Source organism: Epinephelus moara, chromosome 4 (genome assembly GCF_006386435.1).
Source record: "Epinephelus moara isolate mb chromosome 4, YSFRI_EMoa_1.0, whole genome shotgun sequence".
Classification (NCBI taxonomy): Eukaryota; Metazoa; Chordata; class Actinopteri; order Perciformes; family Serranidae; genus Epinephelus; species Epinephelus moara.
The window spans coordinates 14580229-14601605 of NC_065509.1; the positions used below are offsets into that span (position 1 = coordinate 14580229).

Genomic DNA, 21377 nt, shown 5'->3' on the forward strand with positions numbered 1-21377 from the left:
AGCAGGAAAAAAACTACACATACGGAAACAGTCGCCTTACTGTACACAAAAGTGTAAATTCTGTGATTCTTTTATTTTTCTTTTGTGACTGGTTTGTGTCTGAGTGTTGTAAATGATTGTTTTAATCTCTCTAATGCTTTTGAACAATCTCCTGAGTAGAAAAACTCAAGATGCATCATTTGTTCACGTCTGAATATTTATTAAAATATGTTATAAAAAGGGCACAATGCACCTGCAGGGTTGTATATATACATGAAGAGTGTGATGGGAGCTTAGAGGGTGCACATGGCGTGGATGCATGATTGTGTACAATGCATTATGTAGGTGTTATTGCATGCCTCTCAGCGATGGCCTTATCCCCACCACATGAGCCTTATAACACCTGCATCTGAAGCCTGGGAATCAATTTCCCTCTTGTCAAATTCTATCTCCACTTGCCCAGTTTTTGCACACATACAGGGATGAGTGTAAAAGTTGCAAGAAAAGAAGATGCGGCTTTAGGAATTGCTGCCAGGGCAGACTCATTCTCACCCCCCCAATGTCCCATCTCCCTCTCCCCCCACCCCCCACCCCTCTATCTGTTTCTTTGTTTCTTCCTTTTTATGTTTCCTCTCTTTCCCTCTTTCTCCCCTCCCTCGCTCCTGGTCAAAGGAAAGCGCTGACACCTCGGCTGCTGCCCGGCCTCCACTGTCAGCTCTTTTTTATTTTTCATGGGGGGGCTGGTGTGGAGAACAAGAGAGACGGAGCGAGAGGGGAGAGGAGCAGAGAAACTACAGTGTCCTTCCTCCCCCCTCTGTCTCTTCTCTCTTATATCCACCTCTTGCCCTCTCCTCTCTCATCACGCTGACCTTCATCCCTCTCCCTTTTTTTCTTTTAATTCCCCCCTTTTTTTCTTAGTCTTTTCTTCTTATCTTTGCCTGTCCTTCCTTGTAGATAACGCCGACATGCATCCGCGCACACATTCAGCCCCATGCGCACGCAAAGAGATGGTATCATGGGAAGCAGTCGATGGAAAGATTACCTATTGAATCAGCAGGAGACAGTAAGCAATAGTGAGTCTATTGTGACGGTGCTCTCAATCTAGGTCATCCCCAAGAACACATCAGACAGCCCTATAGCGAGCTTATTGTGTATGGCTGTTCATTGTGTGTGTGTGTGTATGCGTTTGAGGGTCGGTGCACATGTGCGGTTTCCCCGAATGAGCTTTTTCCTGTCCTCTTTTTTTGTGTTTCTACGGCTGGCTGTGAGAAGTTGACCAATAGATGGCACTCTTACTCCTCGGCGACAAGAGCACAAAAGCCAGTGCTTTGTCAACAGGTTTCTTTGCAGCAACACAAAGAGCAGGAGGAGAGACAGAGAGAGCGGGAGAAGGAAAGACAGAGACAAAGAGAGACACTTGTTATCATTCTCTTTACAAGCACCATCCCTCATTTTAACAACACTTGTAACTTTGTTAGGGTGTAATTTTAGCCAAAATGAAACTGCTGAAATTGATGTATTTAGCTTTGTGTTGCCATAATTTTAAGCATTTTCTTTTTGGATCATAATTGCCGTAATTACTGTTTTCAAGCTGCATTGGAAGGCTTTATTAAATGCCATGCCAATAATGCCTATCTGAATTGAATTCGACTGACAGACGCGAGGAGAACAAGAGAGATAGTCTGACTTGGGCTGTGCTCCTCCGTTTTAATCTCTGTCTTCTTAGTCATGTTCATTTTAACACACGCACACATACACAAACACACATGTACACACATGGAAAGATCACAGAGAAGCAGGTTTAACAAGCAAACGAGTTGGATTAAAAATAGATCTGTTGCTTCAAGAGGTTTTTATGTAATCTCGATGCATAATTCAGAGAGGCAAAGTGCTTGCCAGTATCATCTGCAAAAGACAGCATCTGAAACAGCGGCAGCACACGTGATCCTGTGACGGAAAACAAAACAAAAAAAGGACGGACTGATTGGACAGAGGGACAAGGCAGATGAAAAGGAGGAGGTGGTGGCCGGGCTCGGAGACGGGGGTCAGGAGCTCTTGAAGAAACTGTGCCGCCGAACCTCGGCAGAGAGGAGGAGAGCGAAGAAGGGAGAGGAACAGAGAGAATACTGGAGGACAGCGAGAACTGAGAGAATATTAAAGAACACATAAAATCCCCTGAGGATAAAAAAAAGAGCAGGAAAACAGGCACCAGATGATGTTGCAGAGAAGAGAGGAAGAGATGAATAAGGGCCTGTACAGATGTAGTGAGAAAGGGAGAAGAAGATGGCAAGTGGAGAGGAAAGATTTAAGGGATGAGTGGCCCTGTATTCGTTGACTGGTTGGGTAAGAAAAAGATGGTCGTGATTCATCCTCTGACAGTAAGTGGTTCTCGACGCAGGCAATCAGACAGAAATACAATGCCCATGTGTAGGCTACGTGTGTTTTGGGAAATATTTATACGTCTCCGAGTTAAAGGGTGCAAATGGATTTCTGCATGAGAGGGGAAAAAAGGAGAGCGGCAGAGATGGAGAAAGGTGACTTTGTAGGCAGACTGTGCACTGACTGTCCCCTGACTGGAAAATATTGTATCATCATCATTCTGTTCTCTGGAACATGTTCCAACTGTGCAAACTCTCTCCCTCTCTCACTTGCTTTCCTCCGCTGTGTGCTTGTGTCTTTCACCCTTCTCTGCCTCAACTCAACCATATCATTGCCTATTTAAAAGGCAGCATCTCCCATTGAACCAATTGCACTGCTCCTAATTGCACCAAAGGCAGAGAATGGCCTCTTGCGTGTTTTGTGCGTAATCTCTTGCAATGCGACTGAGATTACACAGAGAGCACAAGTGTATGCACGCACACACACATGGGCAACACACTTTTTCTTTGCCATCTCCCCTGGCCGTCCTGATAAATGCATATTAACTGTTCTAATTCACCACTAAATTAACAACTCTGACCTCAATTAGGGCGGTAATTGTAGCTGAGACCAGCCCCCCATCCTCGGCCTGGCTGCTAATTGGTTTAGGAAGCCTTTTCCCTGCCTCCTCTCCCTCCCAACCCCCCCATCTCCACGGCCCTCATTTAGCGAGTTGGTAGACATTTTGTTGTCCAAAACAAACACATGCACAAAAAGCAGCCACCCGAGAAAACGCCCTGTATCTTGCTGTACCACCTTCTTCTCCATCTCTGCGGCAAAGGGGTGCAGTGTTAATATGGAGGGAGAGGCTGAGGAAAAAGCAGTGTGCTGCCTCAGGTTCTCAATATTCAGGCCATTTGGGATATTTCTTAGAATTTACCACACAATATCCACTTATGTAGTCTATAAATAAAGCAGCCTTCTCTCTCAGCTAAGTTTTGAAGGCGCTGCTTGCTGAGATCATTTAGAGTCTCAGACAGAGGGACGGGGGCGGCGGTTGGCTGCTGCCCTTGGGGGTCATAGACACTGAGAGAGACAATTTGTCTGCTTCTGAGTGTGTGTGTCTGTGTGTGTATCTGCGTATGCATGCTTATAAATTGCACGGTATTAACAACAAGTGCATGCGCGCACGCGGGCACACACACACACACACACACACACACACACACACACACACTGCAACCCCCGACGGGACCTCCTCACCCAGCTGATGCAACTGAACTGTAATTGACTGCAACACAAAAGGTTATGTGAGTTTTTCCTCGCAGCTCCCACCTGCAAAACAGTGTCTATAGCGCAGAGAAACGGCAGCTCACTCAATCACACAGCAGAAATGGCTTCCTTATTGGCACTGAAATATTGAGACGGCCCGACGCAGATGTAGCCATGTGTGTGTGCGTGCGTGCGTGTGCATGCATGTGTGTGATGGGCTAAATGAAAAGAGATGTGAATCTGAGTGATGTCCTCCTTTCTGAATCCTCATTTCCTCTTCAGATATCTCTACCCTGACCCCCTCCCCTCCACTCCCCTCCCCTCCCCGCGCCTTCTCTTCTCCACATCAACCCACTCTGCCTCGTCTCATCCCTCCCTACCTCGGCCCTTTCCCTCTCATCGATCTGTATTAGAAACAGGATATGAGGAACTATGCTATCTTATCACAGATCAGAGAGCGAGAGAGAACGAGTGAGGAAGAAAGACGAAGGAAGAGTATGCTCTGGAGGCCAAGAGACGGAGACACTGAAAGAAAATGAGAGACAGAGAGAGGAGAAGAGAGGACAGTGATTTCTTTCACTTTGCCTTCATCCATCTCCTGTTTCGAATACAGGACTAGTGAAGCACCATGGGCCTAATTGGACTAACGATTGGGCCCAGATAAGACCCGCACTAATGAATAAATGAATGAGGAAATAAATGAATGAAATGAGCCCATGCACGCCAATGCAGGCACTCAGCAATGATGTCCGTAAACGTGCAAATTCTGCATTTATGCACACATCAAAGCATACAATATATCCTCCAAAGCACGTGCAGAAACTCTATGTATACAAACAGAAAGTCAAGGGATTAACATTGATGTTTCCACCATGTGCCGTCTGAACAAGTGTGCACCCTGCTTTGTATCACCTGGCCAGTGCAGATGACCCATTTATCCCTCTGGTGCAGATGGTATAGCAACTTGTCCCTGGTCCTGGCCATGCCCTGGCCTTTTCCTGGACTGGCAGCGTGTGGTAAGATCCTAACCTTTATCAGTACGACAGGCCCTGCTGCTACGGACACACGCTCCATGTCTGATCCTTATGCCCAGGTTCCTGCATTCACCATATGCCCTCACCTCAGCACACATTCACACTCACACACACACTCCAAATGTATATGGACACACACCCACACTGGCATGAGCGACACATCCTGACCTCTCGCTGTTCCACCTTGGATCAGCAGAAGGGAAGCCACATGCAGAGTGAGAGGGGACTTTGGGGTCAAGGAGCTGTGGTTTGGAAAGCAGCCACATTGTGAGACCTGCAGGTCTGATACAACTTGAGCAGACAGTCCATACACGTACTCCGGGTCTCACTGTTTTTGTTTCTTATTTAAAAAGGTGAGATAAAAAAAAAAAAATCATTAATATTATGAAAATTCTTTTAAACTTTTTCACTGGATTAAAAAGTAAAAATTTGCATTTTCTCCCTGTTTTTTTCTTCCAGAGATGATTAATAATAACAATAAAAAGAAGCACAATCCTGCTCCAAAAGCATATAATTTTCTGATTTTTATTTAATCTTTATTTTTGAAAATGTGAAATAATGAATAGTATCTTCAAGGAAAAGAAAGAAACATTGCTAGAACTGTGATAAGTGGTCACTAGTAGACATCAGTTCACCTTAAAAATGAGAAAATCTCTTTAAAATAATAATAATATAAAAGTGTTAACAACTCTGACACATAATCAGCAGCATATCTGAATTTTCTCTTCATTTTACTAAGGCAGTGGTTTGAGACTCCCCAAGGGGTCGCAAAGAAAAATGTGACAGGCTGCGACATGATTAAAAAGGTAGGAAAGACGTGGGAAAAGAGTCATATACCTGCCTTCAAAACATGCATTTTCAGATCTTTGTCAAAACGTTGCCTATTTTATTGCAGAATAAAGAACAGCAGAACTCCTCGAGCCTCTAAAAACTATTCAAATAAAGCAACCCAAGAGGGGGACGTCAAACTTTGGCTGAACAGCTTGCAATAATGGATCACTGGTAGATGGTGTTAAACCAAAAATGGGGCGCCAAAACTAAAAAAATCTTAAACTCAGTCTGCAATGTATTTGCATTTCCTCCCAATTTTTCTCTTCATGTTTTATTACTTGAAGCATGTACTCAGACAGCGGCTCCCAAATTCTATGTTGGGACCCCCCAAGAGGTCGCAAGATAAAGCTGAGTTGTGATATGATTAATAAGATAGGAACGAGGAGTAAAAATCATATTTCTGCTGCAAAAACTACTAATTACTTTTTCTGTGCTCTGCTTTCTTTATTGTGACATGAATAATTTCACCTCCATTATTTCTAAAATCTATTGAAATTCAAGAAGAGAACATTACTCTTTGGTTGAATGCTTTCAACCCACAGCGGAGGCATTGCTTGGCTTTAAAGGGTCACAAGCAAAATAAACTGGGAGCCTCGTTATTAATCAGTGCTGCAGGAAGAGATTATTTATTGTAAAATGTGATAATCAGTGATATTTTGTGGCAGGAAACATTTAAGTCTAAGGGGAAATTGTTTTAAAGTGATCTGATCCTTTTTTTAATCAGTGCGATGTGATAACTGTCTCAGGTGTTTTGAAAATTGGCTCTCCTCTTTGATTGGTTGTTACAGCCCGGGGCTTTAATATAAAGATGTGTTGTTTCACATTGTGAATTTGATGCCTGACAAAGGCCCCTGACTGAAACGCCGTGTCTCTAATAAACTCTCGCCGACGATGTGAAGGAATTCAACCCTTTCTTTCGTATTATTTCATTTTCCTATGCACCTGTGTACCAGGTGTGTATTAGGTAACACTCAGTCTGAAAGTAATCTGGTTCAAAATGGAGTAACACTCTCCCGAAATGCCACCGTTTTTTAAGCCAGCTTTTAAATGATTACTTTGGCAGTGCATGCGTCTCCCTACATTCTGATGGATGACAAAAAGATGCAAAGTTTTTAGGAAAATGATTAGATTTGATTAGAATAATACTTTGTGTATTTTGGCAGGGCTATATATCTTTGCACAGTAAAAATCATTAACATGTTATTATGTAAGGGAGCAGTGATATGAATGCACTGAAGTGAGACACTTATAACCGGGAAGAATGGGCAGTAAGCGATTGTGATCAGTCTGGTACAGCGAGACAGCAATGATGGATGGAAAGTGGTCGGCGTGGAGGCATGAAGGTCACACTCGATGACAGTGTGTGTGCATGTGTGTCTCCGTGTGTGTGTGTGTGGCATGTGTGAGACTGTTTAATCAATAGACAGGGGAGCTTGGAAGTAAGACTAAAAATACATTGTGTCTGTGTGTGCGCGTGCATGTGTGCATGTGTGTGTGTGCGTGCTCTCATTCATCAGTGGTGACAATACCATGTGGAGTATGCCACTGTGCCCGACAAATTCAGCCATCACACACACGCACACATTCACACGGAGCACCCCTGCAAAGGTGACACCAGCGCCCGTGAGCAAGTTTAGTCGTTGCAGTCAAGGGCACACCTGTGTGTATGTGTCAGTGTGTGTGTGTGTGTGTGTGTGTGTGTGTGTACGGGCGGTGCGTGTGTGAAAACAGTCCACCTGGACTCTGACATGTCCTCGATCTTTCATCTATGTATCAAACCAGCCTTTCCTCTCCTTACTAACCACAATCCATCTCTTTTTCTGTCTCCCTTTTTCCCTTTCTGTACATTTTACATCCTTTGAGACTTCTTCTCTTTTTATCTGCTCTAACTTCTTTTCCCGTTATCCCCCTGTTCTTGTCCTCCACAGTCTCCCTCTGTCCTGTCCTCTCTCTGTCACACTCCCTCTGTTCTCCGCTTGCTGTGATCAATTAGGAGACATTAGTCCCACAGTTATTCCAGGTGACAGAACCTCAGGAGGCCACGCTCTCCTTCATCTCTCCTCCTTCTGCCTCCCCTCAGTTTCTCCTCTCCACACCAGGCTGTCTTGTCACTCCCGCTCCTCCTCCCCGTCAGCTCCCCTTCTCTCCCCGGCAGTGCAAACAACAGACCTCGCGCCTCTCCTATTCCCCTCTCCTCAATCTCGCTCTCTCATCCCTTACGGCGCCAACAGTGACATATCAGCCTCAGCCCTCCTCTCCTCCGTCTCTCTAGTCATCTATCCTCCTTTTCCTCTCCCCTTTATGTTCTGGCTGCATGCTGACAGTGACGCATCTCCCTTCTTCCCCTCTGCCCTCTCTGCTCCAACTCTATTCCACCCCTCTCTTTTTTCCTCTCCCTTCGCCTTCCTCTATCTCGCTCTCTCCAGGTTGCCGTTCACAATGACGGACCTGTCTTCCCTCCTGTATGCCAACCGTTCACCTGTATCCTAGCAACCACCTCTCCTTTGGCTCTGGTGCTCCATGCGGAGCAAGCAAACAAGACGCCGGGGGAATGAAGAACAAGCACTCCCGTTTATCCTCCTCCCTCCATCCGTTCAGTCATTCCTTCACACGTAAAGATGAGGCCATACTCCGCTGGAGTTGGGGGCCAAATGCTTTAACTGAAAATTTCACTGCCTGTCCTCTTATAAAAATAAACTCTCTCTAACTCACAGAGACACACATTCCCGTACAGAAATGCACACAGCTGCACATGTTTATTCCATGCTATCTCGTCCCCATGACTCCTTTTTAACAGTGGGACACAGTGAATAAGCTTCAAAGAGATATCATCTACTGTGCCCCTGAAGCATGCTGAGTCCAGCCTTTCTAAAAGGTTCTCAGTGTGCGCACATACGTGTGTGTGTTTCTGCAAGATTGTCGAGCAATTTCTGAAGCTTTATTTATGGCCTTGAGAAGCACTGAAGAAAAAAAAAAAATAGTTTGAGGCCTGCACACCCTCAAAGCTTTGAAATCAGACACACACATTGTCGCACACACATCTTATAGGTACTTCTGAGGGAAGGAGTGCTCGTGCACACGCACACACACGCACAAAAAGAAAAGTGCTGCTCAGGCACATGTGTCCTGGTGTAATTTATGAGCGGGCTCCTGGGCGGACGCCTCAGAGGGGTCCTCTTCACGCTGCATGGCTCTGGGTGCTCTGCACAATTCCCCCAGTGAGTGCCGGGCTCTCTCTCTCTCACACACACACACACACACACACATACACACATACACACACACAAACAAGTTACTACAAAATCCCCCTTATGAGCTGTGAACTCTTCCGACTGAAACTCGCTGCACGATTAACGCTACAAAAAGCTAGGTAAACACTAGGGTTTCAGGCTTGGCAGCACTGCTACAGCTCTGTTCAGCACAGACAAAAACACCAGAGCAAAACATTTCCTTACAACAGCTGAAAAAGGGGCCCCACAGTTAGCAAAAGTAATACTGTAATAACAATAAAATATCATTTCAGCCTTGTTCAGCTTACCGAATTATAGCCACTTGCACAATTAAGTTTGGTGGTAAAGCACTGACGTTTGGCATATAATAAAACACAGAAAGTGGAGCTTAAAGGAAAACTTATTAGCAACTCAAGCTCCTCGCTCACTGAATCCCATTCAAAAAAATCCACCATTACACAGCGCATTATATTCACACTGTAAGAGGAGAGCATCTCTGGCAGTCTCTTTTAAATAAATGCTCCCACAAATAAAGTCATTTCTTAGTACAGCTAACAAGCTAATGCTAACAATTATTAAGACAGACAGGCGATGCTGTTAACAAGTTGTATGTATCTGGCAAGTACCCAGATGGTGCAGTAACATTGATGTAGTGGGTATAAAAAAAAATGTGGATAAGGCAAGCAATTATGTTCTCAGGAATAGACACATTTTTGAATTATTTTCCTCATTAGTTCCTTATCAGCTTAATATTATTAACAATTACAAGTCCTCTGATGAAAACAAATATTTCTGTCATAACAGCCCCGAGTGAGCCCCGGCGCTGCTAATAAAATAAGATGGAAGGTTTCGGTAAGTTTCTGCGCTCCACCACATCACTGCCCTCAAGTATCAGCGGGGAGGTCTTCCTCCCTCTCCCCGCTCCTGTTTCGGAGCTCCATATGTGGCTGTCCGGCGCAGTGTGAAAGCTCAGGAGACGATGGATCTGTCTGTGTGCCCCAGGCAAGGGGCCTTGATCTGCTCTGGAGGACACACACACCATTCTCAAGGGCACTCCGAGGGAGTACACAAAGCACACACACACACACACACACGGGTATGAACACGCGGGCACAGACTTGAGTGCACATATGCAATTTGGACACATCCCGGCGAGCACGCTGAGGTGCATAAAGCCTTCAGATACACACACACACACACACACACACACACACACACTCACTATAGATGGGTAGATGGATGGTGATGTATATATAAATATATATATATTTATAAATAATGTAAAATTATATTAATAATGTATGTAGAGGAGATAAGGGGGTTGTTCTTTCTGCTGATGCCACTGTTCCCTCAGATCCCCCATCTGTTGACTCTGGTCTCTGGGGTAAGGGGCCAATCAAGGGCTCAGTGACACATCTGCCTCCTCACGCACACACACATACACACACTAACAGAGACACACAATCAAACATACATTTTCTCTGCCTCCACTTTCTACTGTCTATCACACACACACAAACTCAGGGGTTTGCAATCTCTTGTCCGGTGAACGAGGTCAAGAGGGGATAAAAATCCACGCCCACACACACACTCCTACACACTCAAAGAAATGCTCTCTCTCCCTTCCTGACAGATCCCCCAGTAGACAGCCATCAGAATCTCCTCCTGAGGTGCTCGGTAAGTGCTCTCCTCTGAGTATCTGCCATTCCTTTAAGTATGACTATCGCGCATTGGCTTCAGATCAGTGAAAAACATCCACTTCTCTGCTGGGTCTGTTAGGGATTCCTATCTTAACTGATACCTGCGTGCGGAAACAGCCCCAGTATGCTGTGGTGTATGTATCTTCCTGTCTGTCTGACCGGCTGTTTACTGATGCCGAGTGGAGGCCAGGGCTCCTGCTGAGTCTGATTTTGACAGTGCAGCACGAGGCTGCAGTGACAAAGCTCACACCTCGAGAATCTGCTTTGTGTTTACAACGGGCCGTTAGCTTGACACTTCTTTTTTTTCGCTGTGGTCTGGGATGAATACAAATAAGAGCAAAGTTCATGTATTATGGGTCACGGCGAAACAAACAGGGCTAACCACGCTGAACTAAAAGAGATGTTTGTGTGAGACTAAGCATGGGGGCTTTCAGAGGGAGATCTGATTTCTTGGTCTTTCTTGGTCTTCAATATGTTATCCCATGTTCCTGCGTCTAAGTGACTAATGGAGGCAACAATTTCTGGATCTGGTCCAGTATTGAGAGAGACCACTCCAGCCAGCAGAGTAATCCCCATGGACAATTGTTACCATCAATTTACGTTCACTAAGAGGACTGTTTTTTACCACTGACAGGGTCAGATGGTTATGATAGGAGTCAGACAACATTATGGAAAAGAGCCTACAGAGAAATTAAACATTTTCCTTTACTTTTTCCTGATCCGGTCTGTTTGTTAGTGTGTGTTATCAAGTCTTGCTCAAGAAGTGCTCTTGTTCTGAAATCTCGGGAACTTTTCTACATGTTGAAATCAGCTAAATATTCAGCCATGTCACTTTAAATCTTTTAGATAATACTAGCTAGGCTTTCTGATACCAAACACAACACACTCTTGGCAGCCCTCCTCTCTTCAACTCTCACTAACGTTTCCGCTGTTGTTTTTCCTGCAACAAGTTACCTCTCGGGATATTTCGGAATGAGACTCCTCTTTGAGCGAGACTTGGTCACAATAACAAACAGGCTAGCGAAAGGTAAGGAAAAACATTTCATTTCTCTGTAGGATCCATTCCATAATGTTGTCAGACACTTATTATAACAGTCTGAGCCTGTCAGTGGCAAAAACGAGCACTTTTAAGTGACGTAAATTGACAGTGCACTATTGCTCTTATGAATTACATTGCAGCCTGTTTTGCTGCTGTGGCTGCAGTGCTCTCTCTAAGTTCTGGACCAGTTTCAAACACGGAAAAAAGGGGGTCCAGGTTGAAAAATGTCAAAGTTTTTCCTTTAAATCCTAATCAAAGGACAATAATGCGTGATCACTTACCGATGAAGTAGGACAGTAGTATGGCCAACAGGGCAGCAGCTGCGATGGCGGTCACCGCGGCACATTTCCAGCTGCAGTACTTGGACGGCTTCTTTAGCTTGAAGGCTGAGCGGGAGAAGGTGTTTCTGGGTAGCAGGCGAGGTGGCGGAGAGTACACCGTTCCCGAGGTCAGAGGGTAACCGGGGGAGGAGCTACTGAAGAGAGGGGTGGTCCCTGATGACGTCTTGAACAAGAAGTGCCTGAAAAGGGAGTTAGAAGGTCATTCCACAGGTAGGGAAAGACAAATCAAATGTTCATGTTATTAGTTGCCGAAACAAGTGGTTTAAAAAAAAAAATCGCTCTGGTAGCGAAGTAAACACGGAGTAGATACCCAATCAGAGGCCAGATGACAGGGTCACATATGTGCAAGCTTCTGTCCAATTTCTCTTTCCGATGAACCCTTCCTGCCATATGGGTTTGAACATCCTTGAACTGATTGTGTCTCCAATTCAGCCCGTTCCAGTCCGAGGTCTCTTTTTAACCTCCACCTGCTCTGCTCTTTTTTTCTCCTTCCATTCCCTCGCTTCGCCTCACTCCACTTACGATGTTCCTCGTTTCTGCCCTCAATGGTTTCAGAGGATCACTGCCGTCCCCCTTTCCTGTCCTCGTTGCCCCAGTGAGGTCAGAGCTCAGAGAGAGGATAAAAGAGGGATTTGAACCATCATCCCTTTGCTCATATTACCCATTATCCTCTGATATCGCTGCACCTGCTCACCCAACCCTTCGCCTTTGCTACTCTCCCTCCCCTCCTCTTCCCATTTCCCGTGCTATAATTTTTCTTCAACCTACCGCTACTTCACTCTTTCTCACATATATTTATACATCTCCCTGTTCCTCAGCATCTCCTTTCTCTCCTCTAAACTCCTCTCCCCTCCCTCCTTGCTTTCGGACTCCTTTTCTGATCTGACCTCGAGGGAACGTTATTGTCATGGCAAGAAAATGAAACACAGCACTTCAGAAACTTTTCAAGGACATAATAAGAAAAACTTCTGTAACACCTTTATGACATCATTTGCGACACACACTCCTAGCACAGGGAGCAAGGAGCTGCCCCTACTCACACTCCAGGTGGTACGACAGAAGAAAGCCCTCAGGTGAGTGTGACAGATCAGAGGAGGCGAGGTCACTCTACTGCCTCAAAGATGACTGGGGAGAGGGAGTTTTTGTCTGCAAGTCTTTGTGGAATTTGCTTGTTTGTGTGTTTGTGAGAATGTGTGTGTGGGTGCACATGCTCCAGTGCTTTGCTCTTTGTGAGTTTCTGATCTTTGAAGTAAGGACATTCCTGCAGAGAGAGGACATTTTCTCTCGTCTTTACTTCTCAAAAAAAAAAAAAAAACTGTCTCATTGTTGCAGTTTTGTACATAATTTCCTTGGTTATTACAACATTATATTCACCACAGCAACCCCCTAAGAACTGGAGACACATCAACATTGCTACAACATAGTCTGAAGGTGCAAGAAATGCTCGCCCATAACAATGGTAAGATTAATAATACATTGCATAGAACAACAGTATGCCAGGGTTGAACTAGGAAGTCAGTCTTGGTTATGAAGTCCTTTGTAAAATACAAAATCAAGATGGATGTGTTTAAAGTCACGTCCAAAAGTCCTGATTCAAAACCAAGTCCTAATCTTTGTGTTTCGAGTCCCAGACAAGTCATTATGGCATCAGGAACAGTGACATTGTTAGGCTAACTTTACTGCTGGCCAGCCATCAATATCAGAGAGCTAATGCTAATGTTAGACATTGCCAACGTTTTAATGATTTCAAAAGGCATCATTTAGGCTGACAAATCTTGGATGCAAAGATTTTGTTACCTGTCATTGCCGAGGGCTCAATGAGTTCATGCTTGCAAAGTTAATCAATGCTAGCCCTCAGCAAACAACGCTACTTCTCATTTGATTTATTACCTGAGTAAACATTTTCCTATAGAGTTTATGATCTCAATCACTAGTTTCAAGTCTTTGTCAGTATTGCATAATCTTCATTTTTTAGATTTTGGTCCCATTTAGAGTAAAATAGATGAAGGAGCAGGGTATGATTTAGTGCATAGCAACAAGTTACTACCACAGCAGTTTCCTTGGACTTGGATCCACCCCTTGCTCCTCCACGGCTCGACCCTTGTGTCCGAATATGGTCTCCTCTGGCTTCAAAAAACAAGATAATGATGGCTTCATAACTCAAGGCTTCAAAATGATAGTCCACAAACGTTAAATGTTGCAGGCCGCTGAATTGAATCAAATCGAAACTGTATCGAGGCAGACTTTGTGATATTAGCACATATTGTATCATCTAAAGAATTGATATAATATTGTATTGCGATGAAACCTGTGATTTACACCCCTACAAATGGAGTCAAGTGGCTCAATGTTTGATTCAAATATAGAGTCCTTAGAAGTAGTAATAAAAACAGGTGTGTGAGTGTGTGTGTGAGAGAAAATGTGTGTCAGTGTTCTGTTCTTTCTTCTGTAGCTCACTGTCTCTTTTATTCACACTAGGCTAGTAGGACCAGTAATAATGATGCTATTTAGAATAATGCTAAACTGCGCTTTGCTGTGTGGTCTCCTCTCCTTTTGATGTCTTTAATAACTGCTGTTTCATAACACCGTGTCTGTACATGTGTCTTCCCTCTTTAAAAACAGTTGGTGAAAACAGGTGATGTGCTCAGAGCATGAAGATTTGGTTTGGGAACACCGCTGCACTCTCTATCAATTATTCAGCCAGCCTGTGTTCTGTCTCTCTTTTACTCTCTCATCATCTCATGCCACTGATTGTTGGATTGGTATCCTGCTGGACTTTTTTCTTTCTTCCTCCTCCATCTCTTCTCTTCTCCTCCCTCCCCCTTTTACCTGTCAGGTACGCTGTGTGACACCAAGGAAAACAGGGGAAAGAGAAGAAAGGGGGGAAAAAAACCCTCTCGACAGACAGAGGCTGAGTGAGTGCGAGAAGATGGCACGCAAAAGAAATATGAGGTTATTGTCTAAAAATACCAGCCTCTCAGTGTCACAGCCATCAATTTTAATATGCAGGCATAAATCTACACGCTCCCAAATGCAAGAACGTGCATGACACGCTTGTGTATATGCACAAACACACACACACGCCAAGGTCAACCAGCATGTGTCTTTGCTTCGACTCATTTTCACAGCCACTCTGTGATGGCAAGGCCAGCGGTAATTAATTACAATACCCCTAATGTGTGTGAGAACGCAGGGAGGGGGTGAGTTGGTCAATTACTCGCATTCCGCGTGACACAATGTATAGGATTTAATGTGCTGGTATGTATTTGAGCGCGGGCACTGAATTCATTTCATTTCCTGGCTTTGTTGTTTGTGTGCAGAAGCTCCACTGTGAGCTTGGTGTGGGATGGGAATATGTCTATGGGCCATACTAATTACGAGTAGGAATGGAAAGTGTCTAATGTGCTCTGGGGAGGTAATTGACATTGATTTATGTTGCGGAGGACTATGGAGGGGTTCTATCATAGCAGGCAGCCGGCAATCACAATTCTGTATCATTAGGCTGGGGTGTGTGTTTGCTTGTATGTGTGTCTGTGTACTTACGTGTGAATGTTGTGGGATTTTTGACAGTGGTCCAGCATGGAAACGTCACACATAATTAGAGAGAGCTGACAGAGACCCCCCCCCCCTTCTTCCCCCCTCGTCTTCTCGTGAGCTGCCAGTAGCAACCACACCCTCCCACCCCCTGCCCAACTCTAACCATTGCTACCTTGCTGTCATGCATTGCACATGAAACGCACACACACACATACATGCAGAACAAGCAAGCACTAACTCACACACTGACACACATTTGCACAGACTCAGACATAGGCGCCCACGCACAAACAATAAAAATTCATGTGGGTTTTCTTTCACGAGATCTCCCTGTACGTGCCACTAAACATTTAATTTGCATCCTTGCGGAGCACAAAGTGACATAAGAGAAGGATGGGGGATGGTGAGGGAGGCTATAGATTAGAAGACAGACAGATAGAAAGGGAGGATGTGTTTTCACTCCATTCCAACCCTGTTCCCCATTGAGAGAAAAGAGGACCTGGACAATTAACCACAGAACAGAGAGCATGCTGGGTAATTAGCAGGAAGTCAAAGCTCGCATTCCCCTTGAGCGAATGGACACACACGCTTTTGGCGGGCACGCGCGCACACACTCTTCATCTTCTCGGCTCTCACAAACATGTGGTTGCTCAGGATAGCACTCTGAGAATAATCATCAGAGGTAGAGAACAATTAGCGGAGGTCGACTTGGTATGGGGGTGACTGAAAAACGGTCAGATCTGAGAATGAAACAAAAGGCTCGGGGAGCACAGGATGCTCAAGGGTGGCGTCATGAGAATTGTTCCCTGCTACAATTGTAGAAAACAACAATCGGCAGATGGACGCAGTATAATGGGCATTCATTTGCTGAGTGTTGCTTTGAAGGAGGACATGGAACAATTCTGAGGCTGAGTGATATGTGTAGAAAGCAAAAATATACAAAGCATCGTTTAGTGTTCAACTATCCAGAGATGCTGTTACGAATTTCTTTGCATCAAAGGAACAGTGCACCAAAACACCCAATTCAGATGTTATCATCTTATTAAATGGCTAGAAGAGGCCTGCCACACCCACTATTAGGCTCAAAGGTCGTTATCTGCCCTTTGAGAAGTTGTTTGCATATTAAAATGTTAAGAAACTGTCGCCGTGATAAGGTCATTGAATGGCCGTTGGGTCAATTTTGTTTTGTTTATTTAGAGGCAAAAAATGCATAGTTAGGTTTAGGAAAACATATCATGGTACGCTAGTTAAAACAACCGGTTCTGGTTAAAATAAGTCAAAGATGTCTTTTGATTTTAAACATGACACAAACCCTGTTCTCCTGGCTAAAAGTCCCACAGCCTCCATCCCACCTGTCGCTGACTTCCTTGCTTTTCAAACGACTTCACCTGACTTCGTCCTTTGCTCCTGTCATAGCCTAATTATTACTGCCACGACAGGCTGTAATAAACATAAACTGTCATTTCATGGCCCGATAATTGCCTTCTGAACCTATTAGTAGCTGTAGCAGGCCCCATCTAACCCATATTTATGACACTTATAACCACTGATAACAGCCATTTCATGGCCTGACAACAGCTGGCCCCTCTGACCTAAATGACACCTTGTTATTTCCATAGTGTTTTCTTTTTGAAGGCACCACATCACCTGAAATAAACAATATCTCTGCTAACATCAAGGGGATCTACCTGTTTTTAATGAAATATTATATTAGGTTTATTAAGCTTCAGGGAAAATTAGCAGGGGCGCTACATTACATGGCAAAGGGCCACATATTTAATGAGGCTATTGCTCATCATCAAGTAGATGAGATGTGTCAGGAGGATCTGTCTGATTAAACTCAGCAAGTGATTGATCAATTGATCACATTGCACATTCGCTTTACTGAAATTAATCAGAGCGGAATGTTGTAATGTCAGCTGAAGTTAGTTTGATAATCACCAATTGGAACCAATAGAGTCTGCATTAAGCTGAAGTTAGTTTTTAGTTCATATTATCCAGCTGCACTTGTATCTTTATAGGAAGTGGGTTTAAGGAAGCCCCATGTTTTTTTGTGTGTGTGTTAAATACATTTTTTGACTGCTGAACCACCTGTGCACACTTGCAAATCAACCAAAGTTATGTGGAGTTTTCAAGGAGTGTGGCTCTATCATATACTACCTCTACCCGCTCAGGCTTGACCTTCCCTAAAGTGTCTGGTATGACTTCATCAAAAGGAACAAAGTCAGTACTGCAGCAGTGGTTACATTTGCAAAGCAGGAAAAGGTGTCTAACTCCAGTTTAAACCCCCCAGAATGATATTTAGTTGAGAAAACAATCTCACCATGATTGTTTTCTCAGCTGCTGTTTCCAAGGTCAACAATAACTTTGAATCTCGGGCAATAAAGCTACAACTGGTTTCCTTCTGAGAATAACTTTACGTCGTATTTGCTGAAACTGTCACTACATACACACAGTATTACACCAGACAGATAGTGTGTGAAAAAAATCATGTCCCTCCTCCTCTGTTGCATCTAGTGGCATTTGCTAGAATCTACTGCAGCTCACAAACCAATCAGAGTCTCTATCGGAGTCAATCTCTAATGCAGTTGCCAATCATATCAACTGTCAAACTAGGCAAGGCTGATGAAATATAAAGATTCTGCTACTGCACTGCCTATTTCTCACCTCAAATCTTTTTGGAAACATACTTTAGTGTACTGTTTAGCTGTAAAATGACAAAGTTTGTGACATGGCCAGAGCAAACATTCTCATTTTACAGCTAAACAATACACTAAAATATGTTTCTGAAAACTTTTGATGCGAGAAATAGGCAATGTAGAAAGCAGCAATTGAAATGATTGACAGCTGCATTAGAGACTTCTCAGCTCTAATCGGTTGTTGATGTTCACATGTGGCAATACCATCAGAGGCAATTTGCGAGGACTGAGAACAATGATTTTTTTTCCCCACAGATCATCTGTTCCATGTGCTCCTGTGTGATTATAACGACGGTTTCAATGTTATTACTATAAAAGTTACAGTTTTAAGAGGTTTTATTTGCATTGCTAACAATATTTATGCTAATTGTAGCATTCTCCATATACAATATGAATGTGCTACCAACTCAAATAAATTTTGTGTTGCATTACACTTTAAAATCTATACCTGAAACAAGTGAAAGCGCAGTTAAAAATACAGCTTAGTTTGTTAGGGTAGTGGCTCTGCATGATAATACTAGATACCATGTTTACAGTATATACTGTATGTATGCAAGATCATATCATTAATAAACCATGAATGATATTATGTGGTTCTCATATGCATATTACAGTCGTGGTTACAGGGCTGGGCATGAATCTTTTCTCTGTAGCTAACTCCTTCTTCTTCTCCTCCAGCCCCTGTGGCTCCCACAGGTAGCATCTTTGAATCTGTCCCCACAGCAATGCATTTGAAAGTAACCTATAGTGTCCCCACACCCCACCCCACCCTCTGCTGCTCCTTCCAGATAAATTGAGATGCTGCAACCTTCTCAGTGATCTTATTTCTCCCCTAGAGCTGTGGCCCACAGCGGAGGGAGCAGGGGGTGCAGGGGAATGTCCTGAGATCACAGAGAGAGATTGAAACTGGCATCAGCTTGCCAAGAGGCTCCAAGGGACCGATTGGAAATCAGGTGCTTTCTCGCAAAACGCTGCAACACATGTACACACATGTGCGCTCTCATGCACACACAGAAATGCATGATTTCTGTCTGTTTCTTGCTCACACACACACACAGACACACCTTCATATACTCACGCACATACACAGTGGCACCAGCCATCTATAGTCATTTATCTCACACCGGTAAATGTATCCATGTTCTACGGGCCCCAATCTCCTTCCTCTGCCTTTCTATCTTCTCTCACACACACTCCCCAAAACAATCTCCTTCAATCACCACCTCTCTCCATTTCTCTCCCTCTCTCTCCCTCTTTATCTCTCCCTCCACTACCGTAAACCATTCCTTTCCATTTCCCCCCTCTCCCGACTTATATTTCTCTGCTATATCAACACCCCCCCACCGCCGCCCCATCCCTCGTCTATTCCTATCTCTTTCTTTCTCTGCCAGTCATCCAGGCCCTGGGGTGTTCTTAGGTGATCAATCTTCATCCTCTCAGCGCTGTCACACTATCGGGTCAGGCCAAAACACACACACGTGCGCACACACACTATACTATAACGAGTGGACAACAAATGCCAAAATTTACATATGATTACAGTGGGGAGGAGTCGCAGTCACAGAGAACACACATGCTTGGATGCAAACATACACACAAATGCACACAATCACACGCTCCCTCCCTCACATGTGCTCATCATCTCCTAGCTTCTGGTTATAATGAGATGGAAGACGGGCTCTGCCAGCCCGGGGATGGTGTGACTCTCTGGCTCTGCCCGGCTGGCTCTGACCCAGTCACAAGCTCCAGCAGCTCCAGCCAGCCCACCCAGCCTCCGCCATCGCCAGACCCAGAGAGGAGGGCCCAATCTGGGCTGTAGGGTGGAGCTGGAAACTCTGTCGGCCGCTCTGGGCTCCATTCACTGCGACAGGCTCTGAGCCATGCCCAACCCCACCACCTGAACATGACCAAATACTGGCACTGCAGAGGGCTCAACAGCGTGTGTGTGTGTGTGTGTGTGTGTGTGTGTGTGTGCGTCACTTGGTTTAAATCTGCAAAGATGGCAATCACAACATAGCTTCTGTGAAAAGAGGATTTATAACTTTATTCTTGTAATCCGGACCTCACCAAAGATCACTGCATCATTTGCAACAATAGAAATAACGAAAATGTCCTCTCTCCTCAAACTATGTTATGGAATCACCATGGCAACACAAGACTAGATAAACAATTGCAACTGGAAATAGCTTCTATTTCAAGCAGGTATTCTTGTTCAGCACCACACTCCTTCTTACCCATCATGCATACCGACGTGATGCATCAGCACAGGTTGAGCATAGACCTGAGACCAGTGGGGCTGAATTAAACATGGCCAGGCCTCATAAATACTGCACAGGGCCGGCACTCAGGGGAGCTTATCTGGGACCATCAGAGCTGGAAGCCCCAGCGCCCAGCAGGAGAAACACAACTACAGCTTGCAGAGTAAATGCTCAGAGAGTGAGCGTGCGTATGCTAGCAAGCATGTAGGCAGTGTCCCTCTCACTGCATGCCTCATGAATAGTAATACCCTGCATGAATGCTCTGTTTGCCTGGTAAGTGTTCTTTGTGTACTGGCAAAAGCGCATGTGTAGGGTGTGTGAAATGGTTTGTATTTTCTGCTCCCTCACTTCAGGTTGCATGCCATGCATAATAGCTTTGACACATGGCAGATTTTTGTGTGTGTTGCACTCGGAGAAGAGGTAGAAAAAACGTTTGAGTAGCACACTTTAAATCAGAGGCCAAGAGCCATTTCCATTTTGTTTAGGTGGTTCATATATTGGTTTAGCGTGATGGAGGGGAGTGGTGACACACTGTGCATGATATTCTGTTGTGCGGTGTTTGTTCACTGAACTAGAAAATGTAGCCTTCATCCACTGGATGAACTGGTAACAAATGATACTCTGTGCTAAAAATATGCTGGTCTCTGACACGAATCAAGTTCAAAGGTCATATCTACCTTTGCCCTTAGTCCTGAACTTTGGACCGTCATGCTACTTATCACTTCCGTGCATTACTATGGTATGAGAAGAAATCAGAACATTGCACTGCCTCAGGCATTCATTAAAATTTATTGTGGGAAGAATGTTGAAAATACAAACTCACTGCAAAGAAGACAATCAGTGGGAAAAAATTCTGTGAGGTGGGTGTTAGGAGCTCTGCCACACCTCAATTTAGAAAAGTAAAGTTTCAAAATACAATGTGTCGTAACTCCAATAGAGTCTACATGACTAGTGGATTTGCTTGTTTAAGAGACTTGAAGCACTGTGGAGTTCAACTATGGTAGACTTTTCACTCGCCACTGAGCGACTACAAGTCCATTTAAACTTTTTCCGTCTATCCTTCCTGATTCTTTATTTGTGTTTGATGAGTAATTAAAGC

At 44.4% G+C, this 21377-nt stretch overlaps 1 protein-coding gene across 1 annotated transcript in view; it reads right to left on the minus strand.

The window, feature by feature from the left end:
- The window catches only part of tenm2a (teneurin transmembrane protein 2a), a 235680-nt gene that overhangs the window by 41768 nt on the left and 172535 nt on the right, over positions 1-21377 (minus strand). The window contains exon 5 of the mRNA XM_050042757.1: positions 11725-11963. Coding sequence (XP_049898714.1) covers positions 11725-11963 — 239 coding nt within the window. The remainder of the gene's footprint in view (positions 1-11724; positions 11964-21377) is intronic.